The sequence below is a fragment of the Penicillium hispanicum genome (genome assembly GCF_028827665.1).
Source record: "Penicillium hispanicum strain IBT 35686 chromosome Unknown utg000002l_segment0_segment0, whole genome shotgun sequence".
Classification (NCBI taxonomy): Eukaryota; Fungi; Ascomycota; class Eurotiomycetes; order Eurotiales; family Aspergillaceae; genus Penicillium; species Penicillium hispanicum.
In genome coordinates this window covers 1,384,098-1,410,494 of record NW_026623194.1, presented here as the reverse complement: position 1 = coordinate 1,410,494, position 26,397 = coordinate 1,384,098, and the positions used below count along the sequence as shown (strand labels likewise).

At 54.8% G+C, this 26,397-nt stretch overlaps 12 protein-coding genes across 12 annotated transcripts; 7 read left to right on the top strand and 5 right to left on the bottom strand.

Moving 5' to 3' along the window:
* Positions 1 to 231: 231 nt before the first annotated feature.
* N7459_002232 (ER oxidoreductin) lies at positions 232 to 2,219 on the bottom strand (the record flags this gene model as incomplete). Its single annotated transcript, XM_056941417.1, has 3 exons — positions 232 to 373; positions 439 to 2,039; positions 2,115 to 2,219. The coding sequence occupies 3 exons, from the start codon at positions 2,217 to 2,219 to the stop codon at positions 232 to 234; spliced, it is 1,848 nt and encodes a 615-aa protein (XP_056803272.1).
* Positions 2,220 to 3,392: 1,173 nt separating this feature from the next.
* On the bottom strand, positions 3,393 to 3,914 carry N7459_002231 (GNAT family N-acetyltransferase; the record flags this gene model as incomplete). The annotated part of the gene is made up of 1 exon (XM_056941416.1): positions 3,393 to 3,914. One exon carries the CDS (start codon positions 3,912 to 3,914, stop codon positions 3,393 to 3,395), a length of 522 nt encoding a protein of 173 aa, XP_056803271.1.
* Positions 3,915 to 5,547: 1,633 nt separating this feature from the next.
* N7459_002230 (neutral amino acid permease) lies at positions 5,548 to 7,322 on the top strand (the record flags this gene model as incomplete). The annotated part of the gene is made up of 8 exons (XM_056941415.1): positions 5,548 to 5,720; positions 5,784 to 5,797; positions 5,851 to 5,923; positions 5,980 to 6,311; positions 6,368 to 6,723; positions 6,779 to 6,976; positions 7,035 to 7,178; positions 7,239 to 7,322. 8 exons carry the CDS (start codon positions 5,548 to 5,550, stop codon positions 7,320 to 7,322), a joined length of 1,374 nt encoding a protein of 457 aa, XP_056803270.1.
* A 2,467-nt stretch (positions 7,323 to 9,789) lies between these two features.
* Positions 9,790 to 10,593, top strand: N7459_002229 (uncharacterized protein; the record flags this gene model as incomplete). The annotated part of the gene is made up of 2 exons (XM_056941414.1): positions 9,790 to 10,416; positions 10,471 to 10,593. 2 exons carry the CDS (start codon positions 9,790 to 9,792, stop codon positions 10,591 to 10,593), a joined length of 750 nt encoding a protein of 249 aa, XP_056803269.1.
* Positions 10,594 to 11,049: 456 nt separating this feature from the next.
* On the bottom strand, positions 11,050 to 12,405 carry N7459_002228 (wax synthase family protein; the record flags this gene model as incomplete). The annotated part of the gene is made up of 2 exons (XM_056941413.1): positions 11,050 to 11,569; positions 11,657 to 12,405. 2 exons carry the CDS (start codon positions 12,403 to 12,405, stop codon positions 11,050 to 11,052), a joined length of 1,269 nt encoding a protein of 422 aa, XP_056803268.1.
* Positions 12,406 to 13,131: 726 nt separating this feature from the next.
* N7459_002227 (uncharacterized protein) lies at positions 13,132 to 15,222 on the top strand (the record flags this gene model as incomplete). The annotated part of the gene is made up of 5 exons (XM_056941412.1): positions 13,132 to 13,210; positions 13,266 to 13,320; positions 13,372 to 14,508; positions 14,563 to 14,849; positions 14,918 to 15,222. Coding segments are annotated over 5 exons (1,863 nt in total), but the record flags the coding sequence as incomplete, so codon positions are not given.
* A 124-nt stretch (positions 15,223 to 15,346) lies between these two features.
* Positions 15,347 to 16,425, bottom strand: N7459_002226 (sterol desaturase family protein; the record flags this gene model as incomplete). Its single annotated transcript, XM_056941411.1, has 3 exons — positions 15,347 to 15,546; positions 15,616 to 16,121; positions 16,196 to 16,425. The coding sequence occupies 3 exons, from the start codon at positions 16,423 to 16,425 to the stop codon at positions 15,347 to 15,349; spliced, it is 936 nt and encodes a 311-aa protein (XP_056803266.1).
* A 672-nt stretch (positions 16,426 to 17,097) lies between these two features.
* Positions 17,098 to 19,072, bottom strand: N7459_002225 (acetyltransferase SAS4-like domain-containing protein; the record flags this gene model as incomplete). Its single annotated transcript, XM_056941410.1, has 2 exons — positions 17,098 to 18,140; positions 18,202 to 19,072. Coding segments are annotated over 2 exons (1,914 nt in total), but the record flags the coding sequence as incomplete, so codon positions are not given.
* Positions 19,073 to 19,190: 118 nt separating this feature from the next.
* N7459_002224 (GNAT family N-acetyltransferase) lies at positions 19,191 to 20,007 on the top strand (the record flags this gene model as incomplete). The annotated part of the gene is made up of 2 exons (XM_056941409.1): positions 19,191 to 19,350; positions 19,403 to 20,007. 2 exons carry the CDS (start codon positions 19,191 to 19,193, stop codon positions 20,005 to 20,007), a joined length of 765 nt encoding a protein of 254 aa, XP_056803264.1.
* A 1,013-nt stretch (positions 20,008 to 21,020) lies between these two features.
* Positions 21,021 to 21,971, top strand: N7459_002223 (dihydrodipicolinate synthase family protein; the record flags this gene model as incomplete). Its single annotated transcript, XM_056941408.1, has 1 exon — positions 21,021 to 21,971. The coding sequence occupies one exon, from the start codon at positions 21,021 to 21,023 to the stop codon at positions 21,969 to 21,971; it is 951 nt and encodes a 316-aa protein (XP_056803263.1).
* Positions 21,972 to 22,571: 600 nt separating this feature from the next.
* On the top strand, positions 22,572 to 24,497 carry N7459_002222 (beta-N-acetylhexosaminidase; the record flags this gene model as incomplete). The annotated part of the gene is made up of 1 exon (XM_056941407.1): positions 22,572 to 24,497. The coding sequence occupies one exon, from the start codon at positions 22,572 to 22,574 to the stop codon at positions 24,495 to 24,497; it is 1,926 nt and encodes a 641-aa protein (XP_056803262.1).
* Positions 24,498 to 24,690: 193 nt separating this feature from the next.
* On the top strand, positions 24,691 to 25,935 carry N7459_002221 (uncharacterized protein; the record flags this gene model as incomplete). Its single annotated transcript, XM_056941406.1, has 3 exons — positions 24,691 to 24,809; positions 24,867 to 25,109; positions 25,449 to 25,935. The coding sequence occupies 3 exons, from the start codon at positions 24,691 to 24,693 to the stop codon at positions 25,933 to 25,935; spliced, it is 849 nt and encodes a 282-aa protein (XP_056803261.1).
* Between the last annotated feature and the right edge of the window lie 462 nt (positions 25,936 to 26,397).

The window sequence follows — 26,397 nt, the reverse complement described above, 5'->3', positions numbered from 1 at the left end:
GTGCGCTACAGCTGCCCTTCTCGGAAGTACCGAGGCCTTCGATGTGATCACCGAGAGTGATAAATAGCCAGAATGACCAACTACAAGATAGAGAGACAGGCGAAAATTAGCGAAGCTACCAAATGCAAGTTGAAATACAGCTCTCTAACCCTAAAAACAAAACACCCCACCAACACCGGAGAACTAGCGGCCATGTATGTACAGAAAATGCCGATGCAACAATGGGATCGATCATAGATCGCTATGACCGTTGCCCGCTGGCTGAGGACGAGCGACCGACCCAGGAGCCTTGAGTTTCCAGGGTCGAGGAGGCACGGCCAGACCCAGCCAGTAGTTCCAGAGTCGATGGACTTCGTAGCCCACAATCTCGAAACTGGATGATAACGTCAGGAAGACTGTCAAGGGCGCGAGGGTACCCGCCTATCGGGGTGAACTTACAGTGTACTGGGGATGGCCATCCACTTGCGAAGGACGAACTTGAACGTATCACGAATGATGATCCACTCCGTCATGATATCGTCCAGGGCAGTGGCACCTTCTTTGCGAGGGGGTCGTTCCCAAGGCAGACGATCATTCTCATCTTTTGCATCACGATAGTACCATTTTCGATCGTCATCGGTATAGTAGACATTACCAACACCATCGTGGTAGAGGATCCGATTATCCTTCTCTTCGGACGTAGTCTCGGCCTGCTTAGGGATGGCGGGAGCAGAGTGGTGAAGCGGAAAGGAGTGGTCCTGGCCTGCTTCAAGGGCCTCGTGGAAGCTGCGTGCCGCGGCCAGACTGTGAGAAATGCGGCCAAGGGTATTGATCAGAGCGACTAGCTCCGTGCGACGCAGAGGCGGGTTCTCGCCGTTCTTGGTCTCGTCGTACTCGAACAGCACCTTCAAAGCTGTCCCATACCCATTTACCTGCAGCTTGCCCCAGAGTCGACATTTATCGCAGCCCACGCAGTCCATCAGTCGGCTGACGTTGCGGAAGCGGTTGCGGAAGTCTTCCTTCAGACCGAGCGTGCTGGGGTCCTGAAACATGACCTGCTCGTTGAAGATCCGAGGCGGGCGGGATAGGACATCGGTGAGCTGGTTGATGCGTTGCTTGGTTTGGGCATCTTGCGCCGGGTCACTGGTACAGAACTTGTAGCCCTGCAGGTGTTTCCGCAGCTTAGCCACGGCGCGCGACACCAGCGCATAGTTGAAGTACATGTTCGAGATGCGTTCTGGGTGATCGTGAAGTCGTTCTTTGTAGCATTGCATGTTGGGATGCCACTGGCCCGTTGTCTGGTTGAAGTAGTCCCAACAGAGATGCGTGGAGATGGACGCATGCATGCCGCTGATCAGACGGTGGAAGACTCGCTTCTCCAAGCACTCGTTATCCAACGGCAGACCATCCGGACGTTGAGCCTCCATGTGTAACATGTTCCGGAAGTCCGACGCAGCCTGAAGTCCACCCATGGGCATGTTCAGCGACTGATCCTCGAGGGCCTCGGCCGTAGGCTTCATGAAACAGTTCTCACGGTAGATGGAGTCCCACACTTGGCGTGCGCCCTCTCCGGAGTAGCCCGTGAATCGTTCGGGGTTATCCACCAAGCTGACATAGTCACCCTTGCCGGCCGATCCTTCATCCTCGGGGACACAGTAGTCCCGGTCGTCGCATTCATCATCGTACTCGACCACACAGCTTTCACCAACTCCTTCTCCAAGCATGCCCTGGAGCGGTCGCTCCTTAGGCCGTTCTGCCTGGACCTCTCGCGGTGGGTGATTCGCTTTGGGGCCTTCCAGTTTGCTGAGTTCCTCGGCGCGCCACGTAGGCGGAATGTCCTCCTCAGACTCGATCGTATTCACAGAACAGGCAATGTTGCCACACATACTATTGGAATCTGACCAGAACGGGCATTCTTTGTTGAACAGGTTTAATCGGTAGTAGGAGAAGAAGTCTGTTTCGGAGGTAATAGACTGGAGAAGGCCGTATATTTCATCGTTGAGCTTGTTGATGGTACCGTACGAGACACACGCATCCGAGACCATGGCGGATGGGTCAATCTAGAGGGATCATGGAATTGTGAGTACATGAAGTAGCGCAGACACGGTTCTCCGGACTCGCAGTCTCAGACTTACAGCGCATTTCATCGTATCCAGATCCCGCGAGCCATGGCTGCTGGCGTCCGCCAGGCCCATAAAGGCAAAGACGGCTGCATAGAACAGGCTCGCTGCGGAACGCATCTTGCGAGCCATCACAATTGTTGTAGGTGGGAAACCAGTCAAAGCGGCGAGTGCGGCGAAGCGAGTCGGAAGATGCAAGGTGGCGCGAACCCGCGAAAAACTCCAACGAGAGCAATGCAGAGCTCTGGAAAAGGGCGCAGGCTAACGTCAAGCTACGCAAATATGCTAGGTGACCAGCAAGACGCAGCAGTATCCACCAAAATATACCTGACAAAGTGACAAAGTGGACAGTCTGGCCTCGCGTTGCGGAAGATCGGACGATCCGCGCCAAGAACGCCGTGGGCTGATTGTTTCGCGCGTGCTGATTGGCGCGCCGGGCTGTTGCCAGCATAAGAGATCGGGGCGTCGTACGATTTGGGATCCGAGCTGGAGATTTAGTGGACGAAGGGATATCCTTTCTACTGAAATCTCTGGTATTTACTTAGGTCAGTGCTGTGCAGTGGTGATCGGGTGGTGTGATGGTCGATAGGTGTGGATTTCACATACTCGTAGCCAATATATGGCGCAGGAAGAATCCACAATCCCCAACAATGGTCGTCAGACGTATGAAGTCAAGCATCTGCAAATTAAGAACGTAGTTGCTGGAATATAGATAAGAAAAGGTCAAATTACTTGGCCCGAGGGTGGAATTCTGAAATATATGTCTGAGGTTTAGAATCAACAACATCGCCGAGGAGCTCTCATCCCAACACGAACGAATAAAAGAACAGACTGCCAGTCCAATATACGAGTGATTTGGAAATTGTTCGGATCGCTGGGCCGTGATCTCCCTTATCATATTATATACCTACCCAGGTATACTAAAAGCCTCATACTGTAGCCTGTCTTGGAGAAGCTCTACTCTACTTGTGGGTATATAGTAAAGTATGTACATGTACAACTTTTCTCGTACGTGATTTTACAAGTTGATCTTGCCCAGGTAATACGATGATATCTATTGAAAGGTACCAAGGTAACTCCGTGGCTTGGTTTGATCAAGTTGTTCTAAATTGATCGTAATTGACTCTTGTAAAAAGCTGAGCGGCCAAATGACAGCTGACGACACAAGTCTTGAGTGAGAAGGCCTGATTATTATATGAGACCCGATACCGAGAAAGCCGAGATATACATGTAAGTATCCACACGCCGAGACCAGATATATCAAGACTCCATAACGCGGAAAAGCTGATAAAACTACTCCAAACGCAAAGACATTGCACATCTCTCCTCAACCAAGAAGCCGGCATCGACCTCGTCCTTCATAAGAATATCCAGCGAAGGCGTCAACTCAGACGGCTCCAAAATCCTAAACCCCAGAGACCTATAGAACCCTTCATTCCACGGCACATTTCGAAAGGTTATCAGAGTAATAGATGAGCAGCCAGAAGTGACTGCCCATCGCCTCACCGTTTCCATCAGTCTCCGACCGACTCCCTTGCCCTGATAGCTTGATGCAACGGAGACTTCAAGTATGTGGAGGTTTCTGTCGGCTAGATTTGCATTAAGGAATCCAATCGGGCTGTCCTCAGCATCAACCGCTACCCATTCGAGCCCGCTCTTGATCGTTTCCAAGTGCTGCTCCACTGATTGGGTGGCTCCAGTGGCGATCCATGCAAGATTGGGAAGTTGTAGAAAGGCTTCAGCTGCTGAGCGCTCCACCGCTGGTAGAAGCGTCGCATCTCTGGCTTCTGCTTGCCTGATTGTGAAATGCTCCATGCAGAAAGTGTGTTTAGATAAAAGAGACTACGTAGAATAACTAGGTCAGTTCATTCGATCCTGCTCACGTTTCCAAGGAAAGGCATAGTAGGGGAAGATGATTGATTCTGATAGGGTAAGACCCAGTTGCAAATGCACCACCTCTTATTATTCAACTTCGTATAAGGAAAAATACCAGTCTCATCAACAAGGATCCTCTCATCAACAAGGATCCTCTCATCAACAAGGATCCTCTCATCAACAAGGATCCTCTCATCAACAAGGATCCTCTCATCAACAAGGATCCTTTGAAATAATCCCTACTATGGACTATACTTACATTAACAATCAGGTTCGAGAGTGATCAAGAGATTGGTTCCTGGTATAGATGAAAGGGGGACTACTATCCCCGGGTGGGTAGCAGCTTTATGTAAAAAGCCCTTTTTCTAAGTGTTCATTTGTGGGCCATGTGACCGACCCACTATATATAAGCTCCTGTATGACCCAATTAGGAGAAGATGAGAAATATGGCGGATATTGTAGCGCAAGACCACCATAGATTCAGTAAATAGAAAGGTCTGTTCCATAGGGCTATACAAGATGAATCATATTCTGTTATGACTAAAAATTGCCTATTTCGTCAAGCATGTAATGTAACGCTGGCGAATGGCCTCAATCATAAACTGATCTACGAGGACCAAAGCCCAGAAGTTCACTGGGCGGAGGATAAAAATTGGCATTGTCCAGCGCTTCGTAGGCGATATTGGTGAACGGGTCAAGAATATGAAAAGGGATTGCCCTTTCAATGAAGTAGTTATTTGTGGACATTACTATCTGGCTGGTGAATGTTCCTCAAGCCGTTCATCCCGAATAGTCGACTATTAATCTGTTGACTTGCCCCTCTGTATCATGACGAACCTCTACAAGGAATAAGAAATCAAGCGGTTTCTCATCGAATCGGTGACGTTCCAAGATTGGCCACCGAGGCTTCGGAGCAGACGCCACGCACTCCGGTGTCCGATGTCGCGTGGCAGATCTAGCCCGAGGGCGATATGCCGATAGCGGCCAGGACGAGCGCTGGCGCTATAGAGTTATTCTTGTGGCGTCCATCGAGATAAGGCTAGCTTATCCTTGTTCAGGCGGATCCTGCAGAGATCGAAGATCGGCACTGCGTATCCGCCGTCGAATCCTCCAACATTCATTCTTCCAACCCAATCCAGCTGCCATACTCAACGGCGACCCGACACGAAATGGCCACGCCGGCATCGGCGACGAACTTTTTTTTTAGCGGCTTCCCCGGTTTTTCCACGAGGCTCAGGATCCAGTGCGGTGCCTCTGGTGATGGATTCCATTACGTCTCGCCGCTGTGATTCGTCCCACGCGGTCCGATGCAGGTCGCTGCGACCCACTCGGAGCCGCCGACTTTATTCAGAAGAAGTTGACTCAAGCTTCTCTCTGGTCAGCTCTGATTTTTTTTTGTGGTCTGGACATATATCAACAGACACTCCTGTGTTCTCGTGGTCTGGTGCAGATCTGCGGTGCTTGTCGACACGAATTTTGCTTTGCGCCGTGGTATCCTTGTCGTCATCGAGTGCCTGCAATTTGACAACTATACGCCCTGAGACGAAAACTCGGGTCGATTATGCCTGTTTCGATGGATGGCACAGCTGTGTCTGCAAATATGGAAGTTGACTCTCACCGGAAAAACTTCGAGGTCGACCAGGACGATCTGGAAGCTGAGAAGCTAGGCATCACTCCCCCATACCAGCAGGATGCGTTTGGGAATGAGGAATCTGCCGAGGTCAAATACAAAGTGTTGAAGTGGTGGTATGTACTGGGACCCGATTTACTTGGCGAATGATGGCGATGCTAATTGGTTTTGCTCTTCAGGCAATGCGGTCTGCGTAGGTGATCGATCAATCTATACAAACCCTGATCGAGTCTAACAGGCTTCCAGTGTTGATTGCCGAGACCGTGTCTCTGGGAGTGCTATCGCTTCCTGCAGCCGTCGCAGCACTGGGTCTTATTCCGTATGTGTCCTGGAGAAAGTTGCGCATGTGCTTGAAAGCTAATCTAGACGCGACAGTGCCATCATCATTCTGATCTGTCTGGGTCTTATTGCGACATACACCGGGTTTATTCTGGGCCAGCTGAAGCTCAAGTATCCGCAGATCACGACGATGGCGGACGCCGGCGAGGTGCTTGGGGGCAAGATCGGCCGTGAATTCATCGGTGCTTGCTGGATCTTGTTCTTCATCTTCATCATGGCAAGCCACTTGTTGACATTCACCGTGGCCATGAACACCATCACCAACCACGGCACTTGCTCAATCGTCTTCGGTATTGTGGGCATGATCATCTCGTTTGTGTGCTCGCTGCCGCGAACCCTGGAGAAGATGTCCTGGCTATCCCTCGTCTGTACGTAACACACTTCCCTGCACAAATACTGATGAACCCCCGCTGACCCGCTCCAGCGTTCGTGAGCATCATATCTGCAGTGCTGATCACGATGATCGCCGTCGGCATCGAGAAACCAGGCAACGGCGTCGTCGCTGTCGCCAACACAAACCTCTACCACGGATTCTCCGCCGTGACCAACATCGTCTTCGCCTTCTCTTCACACGGCGCGTTCTTCGGACTAGTCGCCGAGCTGAAGAACCCCCGCGACTTCGTCAAGTCCCTCTGTCTGCTGCAGGGCGTCGACATCTCGCTCTACCTCGTGGCCGCCGTGGTGATCTACTACTACGCCGGCGACGGCGTCACCTCTCCCGCCCTGGGATCGGCCTCGCCGGTCGTGGCCAAGGTCGCCTACGGCATCGCGCTGCCCACGGTTTGTCCCCCACGTTTCAACGCGAACAGCAGCAATAGCTGACCTCTGCCGCCAGATCATCATTGCCGGTGTCATCAACGGCCACGTCGCATTCAAGTTCCTCTACGTGCGCATCTTCCGCGGCACAGACCGCATGCACAAGCGCGACACCGTCGCCGTCGGCACATGGGTCGGCATCGCCCTGGGCATGTGGGTGCTCGCCTGGATCATTGCCTCCGCCATCCCAGTCTTCAGCGACCTGCTGGGCTTGATAGTACGTTCCACCGTGGTATGGTATGGTGTCCGGACCCGCTGCTAACCCGAGTCTCTAGACGGCCCTGTTCGCCAGCTGGTTCTCCTTCGGCCTGCCCAGCATCTTCTGGCTGTTCATGAACCGGGGGCGGTACTTTGTCTCGGCGACGAAGCTCGCTCTGACGCTGGTCAATTTGCTGATCATCGGCATGGCCTGTGTGCTGGTATGTGCTGCCACGTCTTGCCTCGACCGGCTCGTTCCATCACTAACTCGCGTTCCACAGTGCGGCATGGGTCTCTGGGTGTCTGGCAAGGCTATCCACGATAGCTCCAATAGCGCGAGTTTCTCCTGCGCTAATACGTCGTGAGAGTCACGCTTCTCGTGCCTTGTATACTAGGTCTGAGTCTTCGGCGCTGTTACGTATATCTGCATTTTCGCATTGGTTGCGGCCGCTTTACACTGCATTTACCTGCGTTTTTCGAGTCGTGGATAGAATATATATACCCCTTTTCGTCTATTCTAATCCCTTACTCAGATCAGTGTGTGCCTGCTTAGTCGTAGCTAGAGACATGCATACCTTATGCGTTGGAATCTCGGCGAAATTGCCCAGCTCACCATAAGCGCCTCACTGGGACGCCTGTCCTGAGTCCACTATGCTTCAGGCCGCACGCTTTCAAGTAATCGGGGGGGTTCCTATTTCGCTAGCTTCCTCTCGCATTTTCCAGTGATTCCAACAAAACACCAATCCGACAACGCCCGATAACGCCTGTTGAGCTAGGCGGGCTCACGCTGACGATCGCCATACTGACGCTCACAAGCATGGTGCACGCGACCGACCCACGCATCGCGCGTGGACTGGTGGTTAGTATGGCGATTGGGAATCCAACGAGAACCCCACAGTTTGTCCTACGAGCTTGGATAGGAGGAACTGTGGGGATGGCGACACCTGAGGGCTTTGTGGCTGTCCAGCAGTGACGATAGGGATCAAGTTGGTACGTGGTATGTTCGGTTGGATGAGGAGCCTGAAGGAGGTGGATAGATAGAGGGTGAGATGATTAACTACAGATTTAATATTGGAGGTCGGCTACTTGTGAAGCTGACATGATGCCTAGACGAGCCACCAATACACCTTCACTTACGCCTTGTCACACTCGAGTCGATCGTCTCGTGTCCAAGTCCATCATTGGCCATGCACGGGGCATGCGAGGGCGCGAGTGGGATTCTCGTGGGATCGGCACTATCCCCTGCATCGAGTGTCCTATATACTCACATGCGAATACTAGTAGTCAGGACTACACGCTAGTGCAGTCAATCAAATCCTGCAAAGGAAAAAGCCTGTAGTGCATTCCGGGGAACCCTCGCACACCTCAAAAGTCAAGGACAATATCCGATCGCAAGAACGACCGTCGGAGTACAGACCCATGGGTCCATACCAGCGCCAGCTCGGCCAGGCGCACCACCTGCAGGGACTCTGCAATTCCCAACAGTCAGACCTCCCAGTCCGAGAGTCCCGCGCTGAGTAAGAAGCACCGCCCACGCTGGAAGTAGGATGATTGGAGATCGGCCCCTGCCAACTCGCCCGCACTACTGGGATCAAGCTTTCTGCTCCGACGCGCGGTCCAAGGGACACGCTGCGCAGATACATGGGTGTACAAGGCTGGCCGGGGTGAGAGTAGGCTGGGGATTGAGATCTGAGCTAGTGCGGCCATGGATTGAGGATTCCCGCCGCCTCCGCGCCGTCCTTGCTGTCGGGCGGTCCTACCAGGGGGGAAGTAGAGCCCCCTTCGATTCCGGGTCGCCAATGGCTGGCGCTGCATGCAAGGGCGACACAGAGATAAATTGAGTTTGGCCGAGCAACACGATCAAGATGGGCAGAGCTTGTCGTGGATGTCACCGGCCGAAGCATTTTTTGCGTTCTGGGGCATCGGCGCTATCTCACTAGTTGATGAGCTTAATCAGTAGAGGATCGCGTCTCGACTACCAAGGTGATGGGGACAAGCTTTTTGGCGAAAGGCCAGCAGAACTGCCCAGGGACTAGACCTATGAATCATCGTTGGACCCTGGGTGTGTTTTGCAGGGAGCCCGCGTCATCGCCATGGAAGTCTCGGAAGCGCAGTGGATGCAACGTAGTGGGTGTGTGGATGCGTGGATGCGCGGGTGCGCGGGGGGCGTCGGCTTGCACACGTTGAGCGTTGGGCAGGATTCAGAGGACAGCGAGGACTCGACAGCCAGAACAGCTCCGGGACAGAAAGGGAGCGGTGCTTTGCAGTCATAGTGTGGAGGGCGACATTTGCGGATGATATCAGAGCGATCGTCATCCGTGGCGCAACGCGGTTTAGCGGCTCCGCCGGGGCCTGGACTAAAGTCTCGTAGTATATTCGGTACTTGCGAATTGCTGCGATGCACCGCGGAGCCCAAAGTATCTCCGCTGTCGATCGGCCCAAGAGTTAGAAATTCAGAATTCGGAGCGGAGGGCGACGCACACCCGTCGTCATGTTGCCTTTAAACAGTTGCGGCCGCGAGCTCGACCTTGACCTCGCTTTCCCTCCCACCTTCCCACCTTCTCACCTTCCCATCTTCCCATCTTCTCATCTTCTCACTCACACCGCACCTTCCACTTCATATTCACTCTATTCTTGTACGATCAAATCTGCGTTGTTTCCGCAGACCCCACCTGACTGCTCGTAGAGTTTTGACTCTACTCTCCACTACTTTACTATATACACCGCGTGATCCTCGCTAGGGCCTCCATGCCATTCTTCCCCAGCTTTTCCTCAACTTCTCCATCTCAGTCACACCTCTCCGTGTATCCAGAGGACACACAGCAGCAAAACATGGCTACAGTGGAGTGCATGCCCATGGCCTCGCGCCATCATCCTCACCATCCATATAACCAACACTCCGGCCGAGACCGACGGCCCAGCGTCAACACCAACATCGGTAGCAACAACCCTTATGCTCGATATATGTCTCCCTCGCCGTCGCTGTACTCGCGCCAGTCAGTCTCAGAATCTGTACCATCAGTCTGGTGGAGCGGCGAACCTGAACATCATCCGGCTGAGCCGAGACGCAAATGCGACACCTCGGTGCCCCAGCGCCGCCGCAGCTCCCACCGCACTTACCCGCAGCACTCGGAGCTGGTGAACCCCGATATCATCGATCGACTTGACGATGTGACCGCCTACTCTTATCATCACGAGGGGCCCTATGATGCGGTCTACCCTGAACGAAACCGCGTCTCTCACCACAGTCCCTTGGAAGCCGTGAGAGAGTCCAACGAAGAGGCTCTTCGCGCAACCCCCCGCGACAAGATTGTCGACTGCTTGAACAGTCACCGTCCCCTCGATGGGACCGCCTTCTTCCCACCTGGCACCACGGATCGCAACGGCCAGACCTACGACTACGAAGAAGGCTTCAACATGATGAGCGACTCTGGTAACTTCATGCGCCTACCGGGCTTGGTAAGTGATTTTCTTGTTCATCCTGATCCCAGAAAGTCCATCTGACCTTCCCAGAAATTTACCGACGAGGACTTCAAGAACGACCCGTTCTACAACCGTCCCATCTCCAATCCGTTTACGCAGCTGCGCAAGAAACTCAGTCTGCATCGCGCCAAAAAGCGCCGGAGTACTGCTTAACTCGACTATCGGGACTACTCGCCTCTCGACTCGACCCACGACTTGACGACTCACTTGACCTGTGTTGGATGATTTGATTTTTGATTTTCATGGGACTAATGGACTTTGTATGAAATACCGGGATCAGGATCTTTGTTTTTGGTGTTCTGGGTGTTGTTATAATCTTTGAGACGGCTTAAGCCTCTCTCTTGCTACGTTGTTGAATAAGACAAACTGTAAAATGGAGATGAATTTTGTATTTAAAATATCAATGCACACTGGGTTGGACCACACATTGGCACGATTCCATAGAAGATGGTGAGTAGGTTACTTGAAGTCTTGGTCTTCTGGTAGTAGTTCGCCAGCCCTGGAGGAGCTACGTCTTCTAGATTACCTAGGTATTTTCCATCAACGGTTATAGACACGCGAAGTCGCTTAATCCCCGACAACCCGGTTTCTATATACAGGCTTTGCCAATCACACTTCAACCCCAACCAGAAACCTCAAAGCAACGCCGCTTATCAAAATAGCTCCCCCAACCGACCCAAGTCCAACTCTTTCAACAACGCTCATCGGAACGAGAACAAGGTCCTCCTTCGGCAACTGTGATATCGGATGCAAATACCACGTAGATGTAACCAACAACCATCCTATAGCCCAAACGTATCCGACAACTCTCTTCCACGCCGGCAAGACATCGCCCTCCTGTTTGGTTTGCTGCTTACAGCCGAACATCCGCTTCCACAACGCTTGCACCCCATCTTCAATCATAATCCCCAGTGGCGCAGCGAGAAAAAATCGCATCGACCCCGAATACTCCAGCGGAATACCCTCGACAACATCCAGCCCGACATGCACCAGACCCGACAGCAAGAACACGATGCCGATATTCGTGTACCGCTCCAACAATGACGGCCGCGGGAGACACAGCACATCGCGCGCAAGGAAGTTGCTGATACTCACAAACGGCTGGCGCAGAATCTGATGCCAGGCTTTCCTGACCCAGACGAGTCTTATCAGCATATAGCCCTCGGCGACGTCCGCAAGATCGAAACCAGCGATTGCTTCACAGGACGGGACTCACCCCCAGAACTTGCGCAGGGTATACGCATCGGCCATCCGCGCAAAGGCCGGCGGCCAGTTTTCGGCGTCGTCGAGGCCGAGACCTACGTAGATACATGAGAAGAAGCGGTAGTGTGCGTCGATGAGGACGCGCTGCACCAGCGCCCACGAGACGAGGTTGCCGATGATGCGTCCCGCCCATTCCCCTGGTGTCAGGGTCCATGCGACGGGCGTGAAGTGCGGGTTATAGCCGGGCTGCTGCGCCTCGCGGTGCGCGAGCGCCTGGCAGATATCGAGGACGAGATATTGCCAGGCGAAGACGGCCGCTTGTCTGGCGACGAAGCGGCGGCGAGAAAGCCCGGCACCGTCGCGGTGGTAGTAGTCTGGGTGCGGCGGGACGTTTTTGACTTGTCGGGGTGTGTTGACTGCGCGTCGCTCGGATAGGACTTGGATGGCGTAGAAGACGCGCCCGGGAAGATTCTTGCAGCGCTCCGGTCTCTCCTTTGCGAGATCGTGTTTGTCCATTGGGTTGATGAGTAGGATGTTTACGGATTGGATGGCGTTTACGATCAGCACGGCAATGGCGAAGCAGAGCGTGGCGCTCGCGCCTGGAGAGGGCTTCATGTATCGGCTGGCGATGCATGCTGTGCTTGGGATGGAGAGATAGCGAAGCGCGGAGCCCTTCCGGGTTGAGAGGAGGAGTATAGCGGGGATTAAGTGGAGGGCTGCGACGCTGCAGAGGTAATCTAGCAAATATGGAGGGAACTGCATGTTTGGTGTATTCTAGACGGTGGTGAGACGCAACTTGACACCAGTCAAGAGCGCGATGTCATTGCAGCCCCGAGAATGTATCGAGTAGGTCGTGTCGTGCTGCTGAGAAGTGAAAAGGAAGTCACTCGTCCATCCGCAGAGTGCAGTTAGTTATAAGAGATTAGCATTCCCCTGTAAGGGCATCCGATGCTTGTTCGAAATGCCAGACAATACATCTGCCCCTTGCGCGTCGATGTTGATCCCTCGAATGGGTTCCTAGAGCTTACTACGTCATAGATCCTCAAGTTGTAAGGATAGTTTTTCATAATTACCCTACTTTGTTCAATATGAATATTTGCAAGTCATTTGGTCCATGGGGTGTTGGAGAAAGCCCTAGCCCGGTCTAGCTTCAGAGAATAGGCTATGATCAATCGCTACACCTATCACGGGGAGAGTCACCAGCGTGAACCCACTGTGTAGAGTGTGTAGAAGCGCTTCATTTATCGCCATTCAAAAGTGAACCTCTAACTAAATAGATACCGGACGCTCTACGCACCAAATCAGCCCAACGCGAATTAGGCTCGTCCGCCAAGGTGCTGTTGCCACGACCACCCTCCTTCTGCGCACACCACACTCCGGATGCTCCGACGGTCGACTCCCCGTTGCCCGCTACTTCTTACTTGTTGCCAAGTCAACACTTCCACTCCATGCCGCATGGTGCCATGTGGACGGTAACGCGCAACAGTCCCATCCATTATGTTCCAGTGCTCTCACTGCGACAAGACCTACCAGCGGAAGACGCACCTCCTCCGCCATGAGGCAACCCGTAAGCTGCCCAGATTCAGAATATGGAACACCCCGACGAACTGACCAACCACTAGATACACGCCAATCCTCATCCAGCTGCCCGTTTTGTAATAAGTCATTCCTGAAGCCGTAAGTGATCCATCGCTGCTTCTCGGGCAACTCTTCTGATGTCACCCACAGGGAAGTCACACGAAGACATAGCAAGACGTGTGCAAAGAAAAACAACCAGCCGTCACCTCCTGCGGCCAAACCAGGCAGGAAGAGGCAGTCATGCGACTCTTGCTTCTCTGCGAAGGCGGCCTGCGATAGAAACTCGCCATGTTCTCGATGCCGCTCGCTCGGACGGCAATGCGCCTTTGGAGCCGAACAGACCAGTTCTCCGGGGTCTATAACGTCGGCCATTGTCTCAATTCCACCATCGATGTCCACGCCTCACCCATCAATCAAAGAGAGTAGCCATTTCTCGTTCCTCCGGCATTTCGCCAGTCCGTCTGTGCAGAGGGACCGCTTGGCGATAGGGGAGACGGCCAAGTGCTCAGTGCCGAGGAACCTTGAGAATCTCTATTCCCATCTTGAAGATGCCTTGGTGCCAACCGGTCCTCTCCCGGCTTTTGGCGGAGACTTTCAAATCGCCGACTTCCTGCTCCCCGCTCCCGTGGCGACGGATGACTATCTTCTTCCTCAATTTCCGGTGGAAACTCTGTTTCCTTCCAAACTCTCCAATCAGTTAACCGATCTTATGACCGAGCTGGTGGAAACCTCGAGATCAATGTGCCTCAATGACACAGTTAATCAGAAACCACTCGACGCGACAGAACTCACTACCTTCTTGGAGGTTTCTAATATCTCGGCCTTCATTTCTGTATTCTTCCAGTCTCTTCATTGGCACTTGCCGGTCGTCCACTTCCCAACCTTTGACCCTGGCAATATCTGCAACGCCCTCCTACTCTCAATATTTCTCGCCGGTGCAGCATACAGCGGGCCTGTGGACGGGGCCACCCTGTCGCCCTGGCTTTTTGATGTGGCGGAAGAGTATATCTTCCGCCAAGTTGCCAATCTACCCACGGCCACCTCGCCAAATGATCCCAGGGCGCTTCTTCCCACCGTTCAACTCGTCCAAGGTGCTCTGATTATGGAGATGCTCCAATTCGGACGAGACGACATCCAAACCAGGCGACGGATTCGCATCATTCGACATCCATGTCTAGTATCCACCATCCGTTCTCTAGGCATTTTCACGCTGAAACGTCGCTCCGCCCCGAGAATATGTGGCGAATGGACGTGGAAAATGCTTGTCGCGGAGGAGGTGTGTATCCGGTAAGTCCAAGCACTTTCCAAGCGCCCAGACGGGACTGACGCTAGCCATTCCAGCATCGCATGCTGGGTCTTTCTTGCGGACGGATTTCTTACCGTCTGTTTTAAGAACCACCCTGCCCTCTCGGTCTTTGAAATGGATTGCCATTTCCCTTGGAGCGCTGAGCTGTGGGAGGCCGAGAATGCGGCTTCTTTTAACAAGATTGCCGCCGCGCATGCCATGGAGCTGCCACTGCCACCGCTAAAAGATGTCGTGGCTCAATTACTCGAGACTCCGCCGAGCGCTGCTTCGATCCCGTGGAGTCTTTCTTTGTCCGTGGAGCATCTCCTGATTCTAATCTACGGTATGCCCGCCTCACCCAGACGCGGATAATGCTTTTCTTGTCTTCACGGTTATACTAATCCTTCGCAGCTATCAACTCACTCGCATTCCAAATCCGAGCAGGCTTGTTGAAATACCCATCCCTGGACACGATCCGCCGGGCAGCCGGCAACTGGAAACGGGTCTGGGACTCCGTCATCGGTCATCTGGGTAGAGAGAAACTGCTTCATCTCGGATACCCGAAGCATGCGGAAGAGCTGTGGTGGCTACTCAATGCGACTCTGGACGTTGCCGGCAAGGGCGGTGCGAGTTTGGCGTATCTGGATCACACAGCAACTGACGAGTTGGGGAGTCTGAATGATTTTATCCAGTCCTGCTACCGCAATACCAACTGATGATCTGTTACGGCAGTGAAACTCGATTCAACGTGACCATTAACTAGACAAACACGCAGTCATGAATAACCAATATTATAACATACTATACAATCAGCTCACCCTTTTACCCAGTGGCGTCTCTCTATTCAGTCTTCTTGGCAACCTTCCCAGGCTCCAGATGCGTCTCCATAAACTTATCCGCCTGAGGCGTACGATACGTCCCACCCAGCCGATCCCAGAAAGTCAAGAACTGGCCATAATTATAGTTAAAGTAGAGATGGTGCATAGTATGGCACGAAGCACCATTGACAACGACCGAGGACGCCAGATACTCTGCGTCATCTGCAACAATGAAGCCGTCAGCCCAAGCGCGACACCAGAAACAACAACGAAGGACTAGGCACAACTCACGAATCAGCACCGTCCACATCGTCACAAACATAAACAGCCCCAGATACGCCGCCTTCTGCAGCGGGAACAGCAGCGGGAACACATGGTAGGGCAGGCTCTGCGCCCACCCGTCCAGCGGGTGGAACGCGTAGCTCGCAAACGGCGTCGGCACGACCCATTTGTGGTGCGGCTTGTGCAGCCAGCGGTACACGCGCGGGTGGTGCTCGTAGCGGTGGATCCAGTAGATGCCGCTGTCGGTGAAGAAGATGAACAGCGGGTACTGCAGGAAGGACCAGGCGGCGAAGGGGGCGTCGCTGGCGAGGTCGTACAGCTTGGAGTAGCCGCGGATTTCGGCGAGGAAGAAGGGGACGGTGAGCGCGGCCATGATCGGGATGGAGGTGAGGCCTTGGTGGAGTTCCTGGCGGATCTGGTGGGGGAGGAAGCGTGGGTGTTGGGTGAGCTTTTTGTCCCAGAGGAGGTGGTACATGGCGAAGCTGCCTAGCAGGTACATAAGGGTTGCGAAGATCCTGTTTCGTGGTTGGCTTGGTTAGGGAGTGGCTCTTTTGGCTGGTTAGGGCTATTTCGGGTCTGCTGGACGGACCAGGCTATTATGAATAATGATACGGTTTGTCGGGCCATATGGTCTCGTTTCCATCGGCTGGCTTCAGCCCATTGGGATGGCTCGAGTGGGTAGTAGACCTTGACATGGTGATTCAGGAATGGTTGTTGGGAGAGGGTGTTGTTCCCAGAGATGGCGAATGGATCGGGTAGGAGTGATGCGTAGCACCGATCAAAGACGAAGGTGTCTAGAACGTCCAGAATAACGTCCATGATGTGTGGTATGCTATCCCCTCTGAATGGATTGAACGTTGAACAATTGAACGGGTTGTGCTGGCGACCAGATGCCTTTATATCTGGATACCCACACGGGGAATCCCTACCATGGAGAATCCCTACTCAGCCAAGTATGGACATAGTTGTGTAGGCACTCTAAATGCCGGTTATTCCCTACACGGGGATTCCCTACACGGCAAACTCCTACCCGGCGAAGCCCTACGTGGCGTGTGCGTGGCAGTATGGCCCCATGCCGAAGTCAGGCCACACTCGGATCGACGTAGATCTGATGTTGATTGCCATGGTATCGTCGATAGGGGCAAAGAGGAACGACACAGACAAGGTTGGTATATAATAATGAAACTCCAAGGGACAGTGAGATTGGACATTGAGTACTCCTTGCGATGACCCTACTTCATACAGCACAGCAGCAGCCAGCATTCGCTCTATTCCACTAAATGTACAGATCCAGATCAGTCAAACACCATCCCACAACGCCTGCGCCAGAAACCTCTGCTCATGAGTTACACCGCAATGCCATGCCCAGGACGCCAAGATGCTATCGTACAAAATCATACACGGGGCAGAGGCATAAACATAAATCCACATCGGAACGCCAGTCACTTTTCGCAATCCATTGGCAACTCCGTGCCATTTTCAGACCCCAGATCAGCCCTGGCTGCGTCGTTTCAACCGGCGGCGCTGGCGCTGAGATGCCCGGATGGCCTCGTCCGTCAAGAGCTCAGCTGGTGGCTGGAATTCCCGATCGTCCATGTCGGGGATGGGATGGCCGAAAGCCAGGATCGTGTGGCTGCGGCCACGGTGGTTGCCCGTGAGAGCGGCGATAGCGAGTTCACGGTGGTGAGGCTCCGCAAAGAAGGAAGTAAAGGGTTTGTCGGGAGGAGGAGGGAGATGGTGGATGGGGACGTGGTGCGTGGGAGCAGATAAGACCGGGAAATTCAGAGTCTGTTGGCGTTTACCGCCGCCTTTATTTGCATTCGAGTGACTGGCACCGTCCTCCGCAGTTGTGTTCAGCTTGCGAGCACCCGAGATGGATTTGCGGCGCTTCGCTGCCGAAGCAGAACGAGCTTCTTGATGAAGCTGGCGCGCAGCCCACGCGTCCACGTCGTTTGGGTCTGGCGTACGGAGAGTTTCGGTTCCCGGCGCTGGAGAGCTCTCTGCCTCTTCGGTGTCTTCAACGGGCCGGGATCGCTTTCGTGAAGACTCTCGATCGACAGCCGGTATGGGCTTGTCCTTGGCCAGCTTGCGGCGTCTCTCCTCGTCCTTCCACACCTGGAACTTGTTGACCAATGCAAGTAATTCCTGCATGAGGATCTGGCGTTTCGGCTCATAAAGCTTCTTATCGCTGTCATGCACGGCATGGAGACCCATCACGCGCAGCCAGTCCTGACCACGCAGTTCATCCAGCAGCCGTTCAACCTGCTGCTTCTCATGCTGTGCACGATCTCGCTCAATGTTTCGCAGCTGTTTCTCCTGGCGTTCAAACTTCCGATGTGCACGGAAATATAATTCATCGCTGAGTGGATCATCTCCGCGTGTATCTGACACCGTCTCGGAGAGCGTAATCACCTCGCAATCCCAGAGTTTTTGCAGTGGGTTGCCGAAAGGCGTTGTGTCCAATGTAGAGGGTGTGGGAAGCGGCTCGGAGAGGTCATTCAATAGCGATACAGTCGTGGTGGCAGTCAAAGATTCTATGTCCGATTATCGTTAGCCACCGATTGAAACGAGCGTATGACGAGCCATTGAACCTACCAGGCTTGGGACCCTCGAGACTAATCAATTGCTCGTAATTGTAGAAGTAGTTAGCCAACTCGCTCTTGCACCGGGACCCAGTGTCTGTTGAGCGCAGCGATCGTCTCTCCGTGCCTTCGGGCTTGAGTTCAGGCGGCTCGGTCTCGACCGGGTCGCTTTTGCGCTTCCGCTGCGAGCGAAGCACATCCGCCGAGTGTGTGTCCGTCGACTGCGCCGTTGTCGACTCATTATTCTCTGCATTGACTGTACCGATCGTCTCCGTCTCCGTCTTCGGTTCGGGGTCCCTCCGTCGGGCGGTGCGACTCAACGTAGGTGATATTATGGGCTTGTCCTCCGGGTTGGCGGATACAGCAGAGGCCCCCAGTCGCGACCTGACCGCGGCGCTGGGAGGTGCAGGTGATATTGTATCCAATGGATCTGGAGACTCTCGCAGATCTCGCAGGTGGTCTGCGACAGACGGGGTATTCCGGTCGGGGCGATCGCGCGGGTTGGCGCCATTCGCGTTTACACGGGCGCTTCCCGGCGTCGTCAATTGTATCGCGGACGCGACCGTGTCAACAGAGGAGGCAGACGGCCGGCGAGTGCGACGAGTGGCAGTCCGCGGGCGCGCGGCTTCCAAGGGAGGTTTGGCGTGTCGAGCTCCGCCGGCGCTAGGCTCGTGGTCGGGGGTGGTGGTGTCCAGGCAGTCCGGGGAGCTCCTGCGACGGTGCGAGCCATTCTCGTGCTGGGCGCGCTTTTTCGTCATCGGCGGCGCCGGACCGTCGTTGTCGGAGTCGTCGTGGTCGAGGCCGCGGTCGTCGGGGGTTCGTCGCGAGCGACAGGAGGATGGCGGGTGCACCCGAATAGGATTAGTCGGGATGGGCACAGTGAACTACGAAATCCCCACGTTTCTATGAATACAAAGCTCCTTCCACATTGTAGGAACCAGCTCTTACGCGCATCCCCATACACACCCGTCTAGCCAACTTGTTATCACCTTATCAGAAGCCATGACTACTCTTTTCAACCCTTGGCCACACCTCGTCAGAATAGCAGATCTAAACATCAAAGTCTTGCCTGGGTCCGCAGTTACCGACGATCAGCTGGAGGAAGCCGCCGCTCTATTTCGTGATAACTATGGAGTCTGGGGCAAACAAACTCGGCGAGCAGGTAAGCTCTAACGGTAATACTACCTTATTTACTGAGTGCTAATCCTCGGCAGGTCAGCGCGTGGCTTTGTCCCTTAGCCGTATGCGAGAACAGTACCTGCCTTCCACCGCAACGACTGCTTATGCCAGAGTGGTGGTCGATGGGACCTTCGCGGGATATGCTTTTGCTTGCAGATGGCGCTATGAGGGCTTAACAGTGTGCTGGATCACTCAACTTGTTGTGGACAAAAGCTTCCGGAACATTGGCCTTGCAACAACCCTACTGAATGCGTTGAGGTGTGACACTGATGATATCTATGGCATCATGAGTTCCCACCCTGCCGCTTGTCTCGCTGCGGCGAAGGCTTTTTGTGGTGCTATCGAGAGGGTTTCACTCGACTACATCATCACGCAGGCAGATGCAATTCTCAAAAGCTCCCCTATTCCCTACATCCGCGACGCCAAGCCACATGGCACTTTGTTCAAGGATGAGAGTGAGATGGTTTCTGGAGTAGACACGGCGTTCTTTGTTGACCATGATGAACCCAACGCAGCTCTCGAAGCGATCAAGAACAACTTACCCTGGCGCCTAGGAGGTCTCGCCGAAGGCCACGAATTTCTGCTCATTACCCAACCCAGACGCCATTCTAGTCGCTTGCTAAAGACACAGACAGTATGAGTCCCTATCAACAGGCTTTTTCTATGTGTTGTGTTCCTTAGTTTTATTGGCTGAATTGCTACTACTTCCCATTGCCTAGTATATTCTAAAATCTATATGCATCATTATAACTGAGTCCATTGCCCAACAATGGGGGAGGGGCGCCAGTCGGATCAGTCTCGAGTCATAGTGTGACGGTGATCGCAGGACAGTGGAAGGAACCCCCCGTGGAAGAATTCGCCAGTCGAGGAATCGAGTCGGGGATCGGTTTCTGCTCCAACGTGCTGTGTATCACGCCGACGCCGTCTAGTGCATCTCTGCCTCCGAACTATATACCACTCCATCTTCCTTCACCACCGGGCTTTCCAAGGCATCACCGTCGGCGTAGTCTATTCATTTGCGCTGGACCGTCCAGAGCAACGCTTTCTACGATCTGAACACTAAGCAGAATCATGTTCCATCGATGACCCCCACGCCGAGGGAGTGTGGGGGATGCAAGCGAGGTACCCGACGCCCGACTTCAGTCCTCGCCAAACACCCTGGGTGGTTCACCTCGCTAGCGTCGAGCGCAGCTCGACTGACAACAGAGTCAGTCCACGGACATCCCTCCGACGCCGAACTGACATCGTGGATCGCGGCGATGAGACCAATCACCAAGGCAGTTCAACGCCAACCCCGCATAGGACCAACGTGGGGGAATAAGGGAATACCATCCCGAGCAGAGGATTCCAACTCGGTTGATTTCCGGGATGCGTCAGCCTCTCCACTTCATCCCACGCGGGGCAGTGGTTGTACAGGCCGGGTGACATTCAGAAGAACGTGAACGCGAATCAGATGGGAGCCAGTGGGGGACGTGGGGGTGAAGATCCGGACTGCGCTGAGGTTATTTAGTTGCTCGACGCCCCGGATTTATGCTTCCTGGTCATCTTCTCCGGCTTAGAGATACTGGTAGGTGAGAGTGGGCTTGCCTTCCCAGGTGGAACAAGTGCTGACGGCAAATCCTCAGATTCTGTGATCCTATATTCGATTCCACCATGACAGCCAACGGTACTGCCAAGTCAAACCCCCTCCCCAGGGGTGTCTATGTGCCCACCGTGGCCTTTTTCAAGCCAGATGAGGAGGTCGATCTAGGAACCGTGGAGAAACATGCCGTGTATCTGGCCCGCAGTGGCGTGACCGGACTGGTCACTCAGGGCAGCAACGGTGAAGCGGTGCATTTGGACCGCGAGGAGCGCAAAGCCATCACAGCCGCCACACGGCGTGCCGTCGATGCGGCAGGTTACACATCGATGCCCGTTATTGCCGGGTGTGGTGCCGCATCAACACGCGAAACGATTCAATTCTGCAAGGACTCCGGCGCGGCAGGCGCCGACGCAGTGTTGGTGCTGCCGCCTAGCTACTATAAAGCCCTCATTAGCAATGAGGCCCTCCACGCACACTTCCACGCCGTGGCGGATGCCTCGCCGGTGCCAGTGCTGATCTATAACTTCCCCGGTGCGTCGTCGGGACTGGACCTCTCTTCAGATGATATCCTGGCCTTGTCGAAGCACCCCAACATCATCGGCTGCAAGCTTACTTGCGGCAACACCGGTAAGCTGGCCCGCGTTGCTGCCGCATCCAAGCCCGAGTTCCTTACTTTCGGCGGGTCGGCCGACTTCACTCTTCAGACTCTGATCGCCGGGGGTGACGGGGTTATCGGCGGCGTCGCCAATCTCATTCCCCGGTCGTGCGTGCGGCTGATGGAATTGTATCGCACCGGAAAGGTTGAAGAGGCACAGAAGCTTCAGGCCGTGGTGGCTCGCACCGACTGGGGTGCCATCCACGGTGGCTTCATTGCCGTCAAGAGCGCGCTGCAGTCATATCACGGCTATGGTGGACTGCCTCGCCGACCTTGTGTCGTGCCATCTGCGAAGGCCGCTGCAGCCTTACACGAGGAGTTTCGGGAGGGCATGGAGCTAGAGCAGGCATTGGAGAAGGCCGCATGAAAACGAGGAGATTGTATAGGCCGTTGGCACTGGAAATAGCTCAGCTCTGGGAATGAATCATGATACCTCGCCTATTTACCCCGCCATTGCTGCCCACAGTGGACGAGCTAGAAGAATCATTCTGCAAGCCACCAGATAGATACGAGGCTTATCTCGAAGGGCCATTGCCGGTGAAATGTCACTGTGGCATTGGAGAGCGCCGCGTTGCGTATCATCCATCTCTCGCGCTATCCGGGAGATTCTTGTTCTCAGTCACTGGTCTAATCAACTTTATCACCCAACTTACGCTCCCACCTCGCTGCTAGCTGCTCGATGCTACCGAATTTGCAGTTGTAGCGTAAGAGGTCTCTTCCAGCAAGCTCACCACCCACGCGGAATCCCCGAATGTAGTATGCGACGGTCGCACCTGCTGCTTCACGCCTGTTTGCCCGCTTCTGCCAGCGCGAGGAGAAAAAGGAGACTCGCTGCGAGTCTCGTGGAGCTGCAGGACCGACGACAATGTAACCTCCAACGACGAATCCGAGAGCTGGTCGAAAGTGAAACATTAAGGGATTTGTTTACGGCAATATCGCCAGCTCCACCTCACCTTTTTTCTCCTGTATGCAACACATTCCCGGGAGGGATCAGCGTGCGGTCGGCATGCGCCTCCCAGTCAATATAAATAACCCCCGTTACCTCCCATTGACCACGCTGGCTGTCCTCCTCCTCACCCACCTCATCACCATGAAATTCACCTTCGTGCTCGGCGCTCTCGGCGCGCTCACCGCGACCGTCTCCGCCGTCCAGGTGAACCCACTTCCCGCGCCTCGTAACATCACTTGGGGCTCCTCCGGCGCGATTCCCATCAAGCAGCTCTCGCTGCACACCAGCGACAGCCAGCGCGCCGCCCACCCGGTCCTGACCGACGCCTGGGAGCGGGCCTGGAATGCCATCACCACGCTTCAATGGGTCCCCGCCGCCACCGAAGCTCCCATCTCCTCCTATCAGCCCTTCCCAACTGACTCCGCTAGCTCCAAGGCAAAGCGTGCCGCTACCGCGGTCCAGTCCGTGCAGCTCCAGGTGATCGACGCGGACACTGACCTGCAACATGGCGTCGACGAGTCCTACACATTGGAGGTGACAGAAAGCACCGGCAGCGTCCAGATCCATGCCCAGACCATCTGGGGCGCGTTGCACGCGTTCACCACCTTGCAGCAGATCATCATCTCGGACGGCAAGGGCGGCCTGCAAATTGAGCAGCCCGTCAAGATCCAGGATGCGCCTCTGTACCCGTACCGTGGCATCATGATTGATACCGGCCGCAACTTCATCTCCGTGTCCAAGATCCTGGAGCAGATTGAAGGCATGGCCCTGTCGAAGCTCAACGTTCTCCACTGGCACCTGGATGACGCTCAGTCGTGGCCCATGCAGATGCGCTCCTACCCCGAAATGGTCAAGGACGCCTACTCGGCTCGTGAGATCTACACCGAGTCGGACATGCAACGCGTGATCTCCTATGCTCGGGCCCGTGGTGTCCGCGTCATTCCCGAAGTCGATATGCCTGGCCACTCCTCGTCCGGCTGGAAGCAGGTCAACCCGGAAATTGTGGCATGCGCCAATGCGTGGTGGTCCAACGACAACTACGCGCTCCACACAGCCGTCGAGCCCAACCCTGGGCAGCTCGATATCATCTACAACAAGACCTATGAGGTGGTGCACAATGTGTACAAGGAGCTGTCAGGCATTTTCACGGACAACTGGTTCCATGTTGGTGCCGACGAGATCCAGCCCAACTGCTACAACTTCAGCCGCCACGTCACCGAGTGGTTTGCGGAGGATCCCTCACGTACCTACAACGACTTGGCTCAATACTGGGTGGACCATGCCGTGCCGATCTTCCGCAACGTGAGCTCCAGCCGCCGGATCATGATGTGGGAAGATATTGCCCTGTCCACCGAGGCTGCCCACGATGTCCCTAAGGACATTGTCATGCAAACCTGGAACAATGGCCTGACCAACATCCAGAACCTCACTGCGCGAGGCTACGACGTAGTCGTGTCCTCCGCTGACTTTTTCTATCTGGACTGCGGCCACGGTGGGTTCGTTACCAACGACCCTCGCTACGACGTGATGTCCAATCCCGACGGCAGTGTCAACTTCAACTACGGCGGTAACGGTGGCTCCTGGTGTGCCCCCTACAAAACCTGGCAGCGCATCTACGACTACGATTTCACCACGAACCTGACCGCCACCCAGGCCCGCCATATTCTGGGCGCGGAGACTCCTCTCTGGTCGGAGCAGGTCGACGATGTGACCATCTCCAGCGAGTTCTGGCCCCGTGCCGCCGCTCTCGGCGAGCTTGTCTGGTCTGGTAACCGCGACGCCTCGGGCCAGAAGCGCACTACGCTCCTGACCCAGCGCCTGCTGAATTTCCGTGAGTACCTGGTTGCGAATGGCGTCATGGCCAGCGCGCTCGTGCCGAAGTATTGTCTTCAGCACCCGCACGCCTGCGACCTTTACTACAACCAGACGGCCGTTTCTCCTTAGGAGACATGGGGAACGTCCAGCCATTGGCAAACCTTCGATTTGGTCCTTGTCCGTACATACTTTATTTTTGGTCTCGATACCCAATACTATCGGTAATTCTTGAGTTCCGCGCTCTTCGATCTGTAGATCTACAGTGTCTTCATCCTTCTAACAGCCGTATCTTTGACTTGGTGCAGCTCTTCTCGCTTCAAGCATGCACTCACACGTCACTCCAGCATCTCGCTCCGAGGATAAAGTTCCAAGTACAAATGCCCAGCCCAACATCGAATCCATCCTCGCCATCTCATCGACCCCAGAACCCACCGCACAAAGGTAAATTGCAAGGTACCACCAACCATCACGCGAACAAGCACGTCCTCCACGTTTCAGAATCGGCCCAGCCCCGTCGAACCACCCAACACCACCCATGCAACAACCTGAAGCAAAGCGCCGGTCACCCGGCACGCCGTTCGCAACTCCATCCCCTCTCGACCAGGATCTCCCTCTCCCATCCGCGGCCTCGACGTCCGCACACTATGTGGCACGACATATGTTCGTCGCGATGGCCCGACGCTTGCCAGCATGGATGCTCCCCGCATGCCCGATGTACCATCCCACCACCGCGCCGAACGGGTAATGTCCCCGATCTGAGGCCGTCGCCGAGCGCGACGCGACTTGTGAATCGGCCTCGGTGGTACACGTGGAGTTGGGAACTGGGCGAGTCCAGGCCCGAAGGGGTGGGTTGTCCGTTGCTGTCTCGTCTTGTCCTGCCTGATTCTGGTCTGTCGTTGACAGTATCTGGTGCGGTATTGGATTTTGCTAGGCGGTATGCGGTATCTTGAGTCTGGATCTAGGATCTTATCTATTCCCCTGACTCTGACTCTATCCAGATACCGTTCCCTGCTCAGTCCGCATCAGCAATTGAACACCACGCATCCCAAATCAGAGCTCGACTACCTCTCGATAACATAGTATCCACGCATATCCCACCGCAACTCTCGCATACAGTCGCACATATGCAGGGAACCACCACCAGCGTCGCGTCCCACGCCTCCCGTCCACCGCCGGATCGCGATCTCATCTCATCTCGCCTCGGGGTCACCACGCGGGGCTCTGCGTAACGCTCGCGCGCACTGGCTGCCGCACAGGGACGACCAGGCGGCGCTGGCCGTCGTCGAGTGCACTGCAGACTCGGGGTTCGCCGTCGCCGGGCCCGCTTCATGCAGGGTTCTGGGTTGGCGTTGGTATTGGCATTGCCATTCGACGCTTTGGCTGTGTGCCTGTGAGTGTAGGACGATGGCGTTTCACGTTGATGACAGGGTCGACGGAGCGGTTTCCAGGTTGTTTCACCGGCGCCCTGCCCTGCCATGCCGTGTATGCGTATACATATTCGTATACGCTGGATATGGAGTTCTGCGGTGTTGACGTTGACCCTGGCACATACGGCTCGTGGATATAGGCCTGACAAGTATAGATGGACCCCGGAAGCTAGAGCTCCCCGTGCATGCCTATGCTTACGCTGATGCTGATCAATGACCAGTCGTCTGGGACCGGAACTGCACTCGGTGCAGACGAGGGGATTGCGTATGGGCTGATAATGTCCGTCTGCGATGCAGGTCGGGGAGATTGGACGGCCTCCGTCCCAGGCTGCTGTGCGGTACCTGCTGCGCTGTGTGGCTTACCAATGGCTTATGCAGACGGGAGATGACTGACCTCGTTCTGGACTTGATTAGCGAGCATTGCGTACTCGTGACGGTGCGATCGGGGTGACACGGCGTGTAGCCTTGGACAGGGTTCTAAGCGAGGAATGTCTGGTCGCCTCGGGGCACGACTGGCATCGAGTGTATGTTGGGTACTTGATGGGTACCTGGGCGTGAGATGGGCCTGGTCTTTGGTGGTGACCGTTGGCTTGGAGTACGTG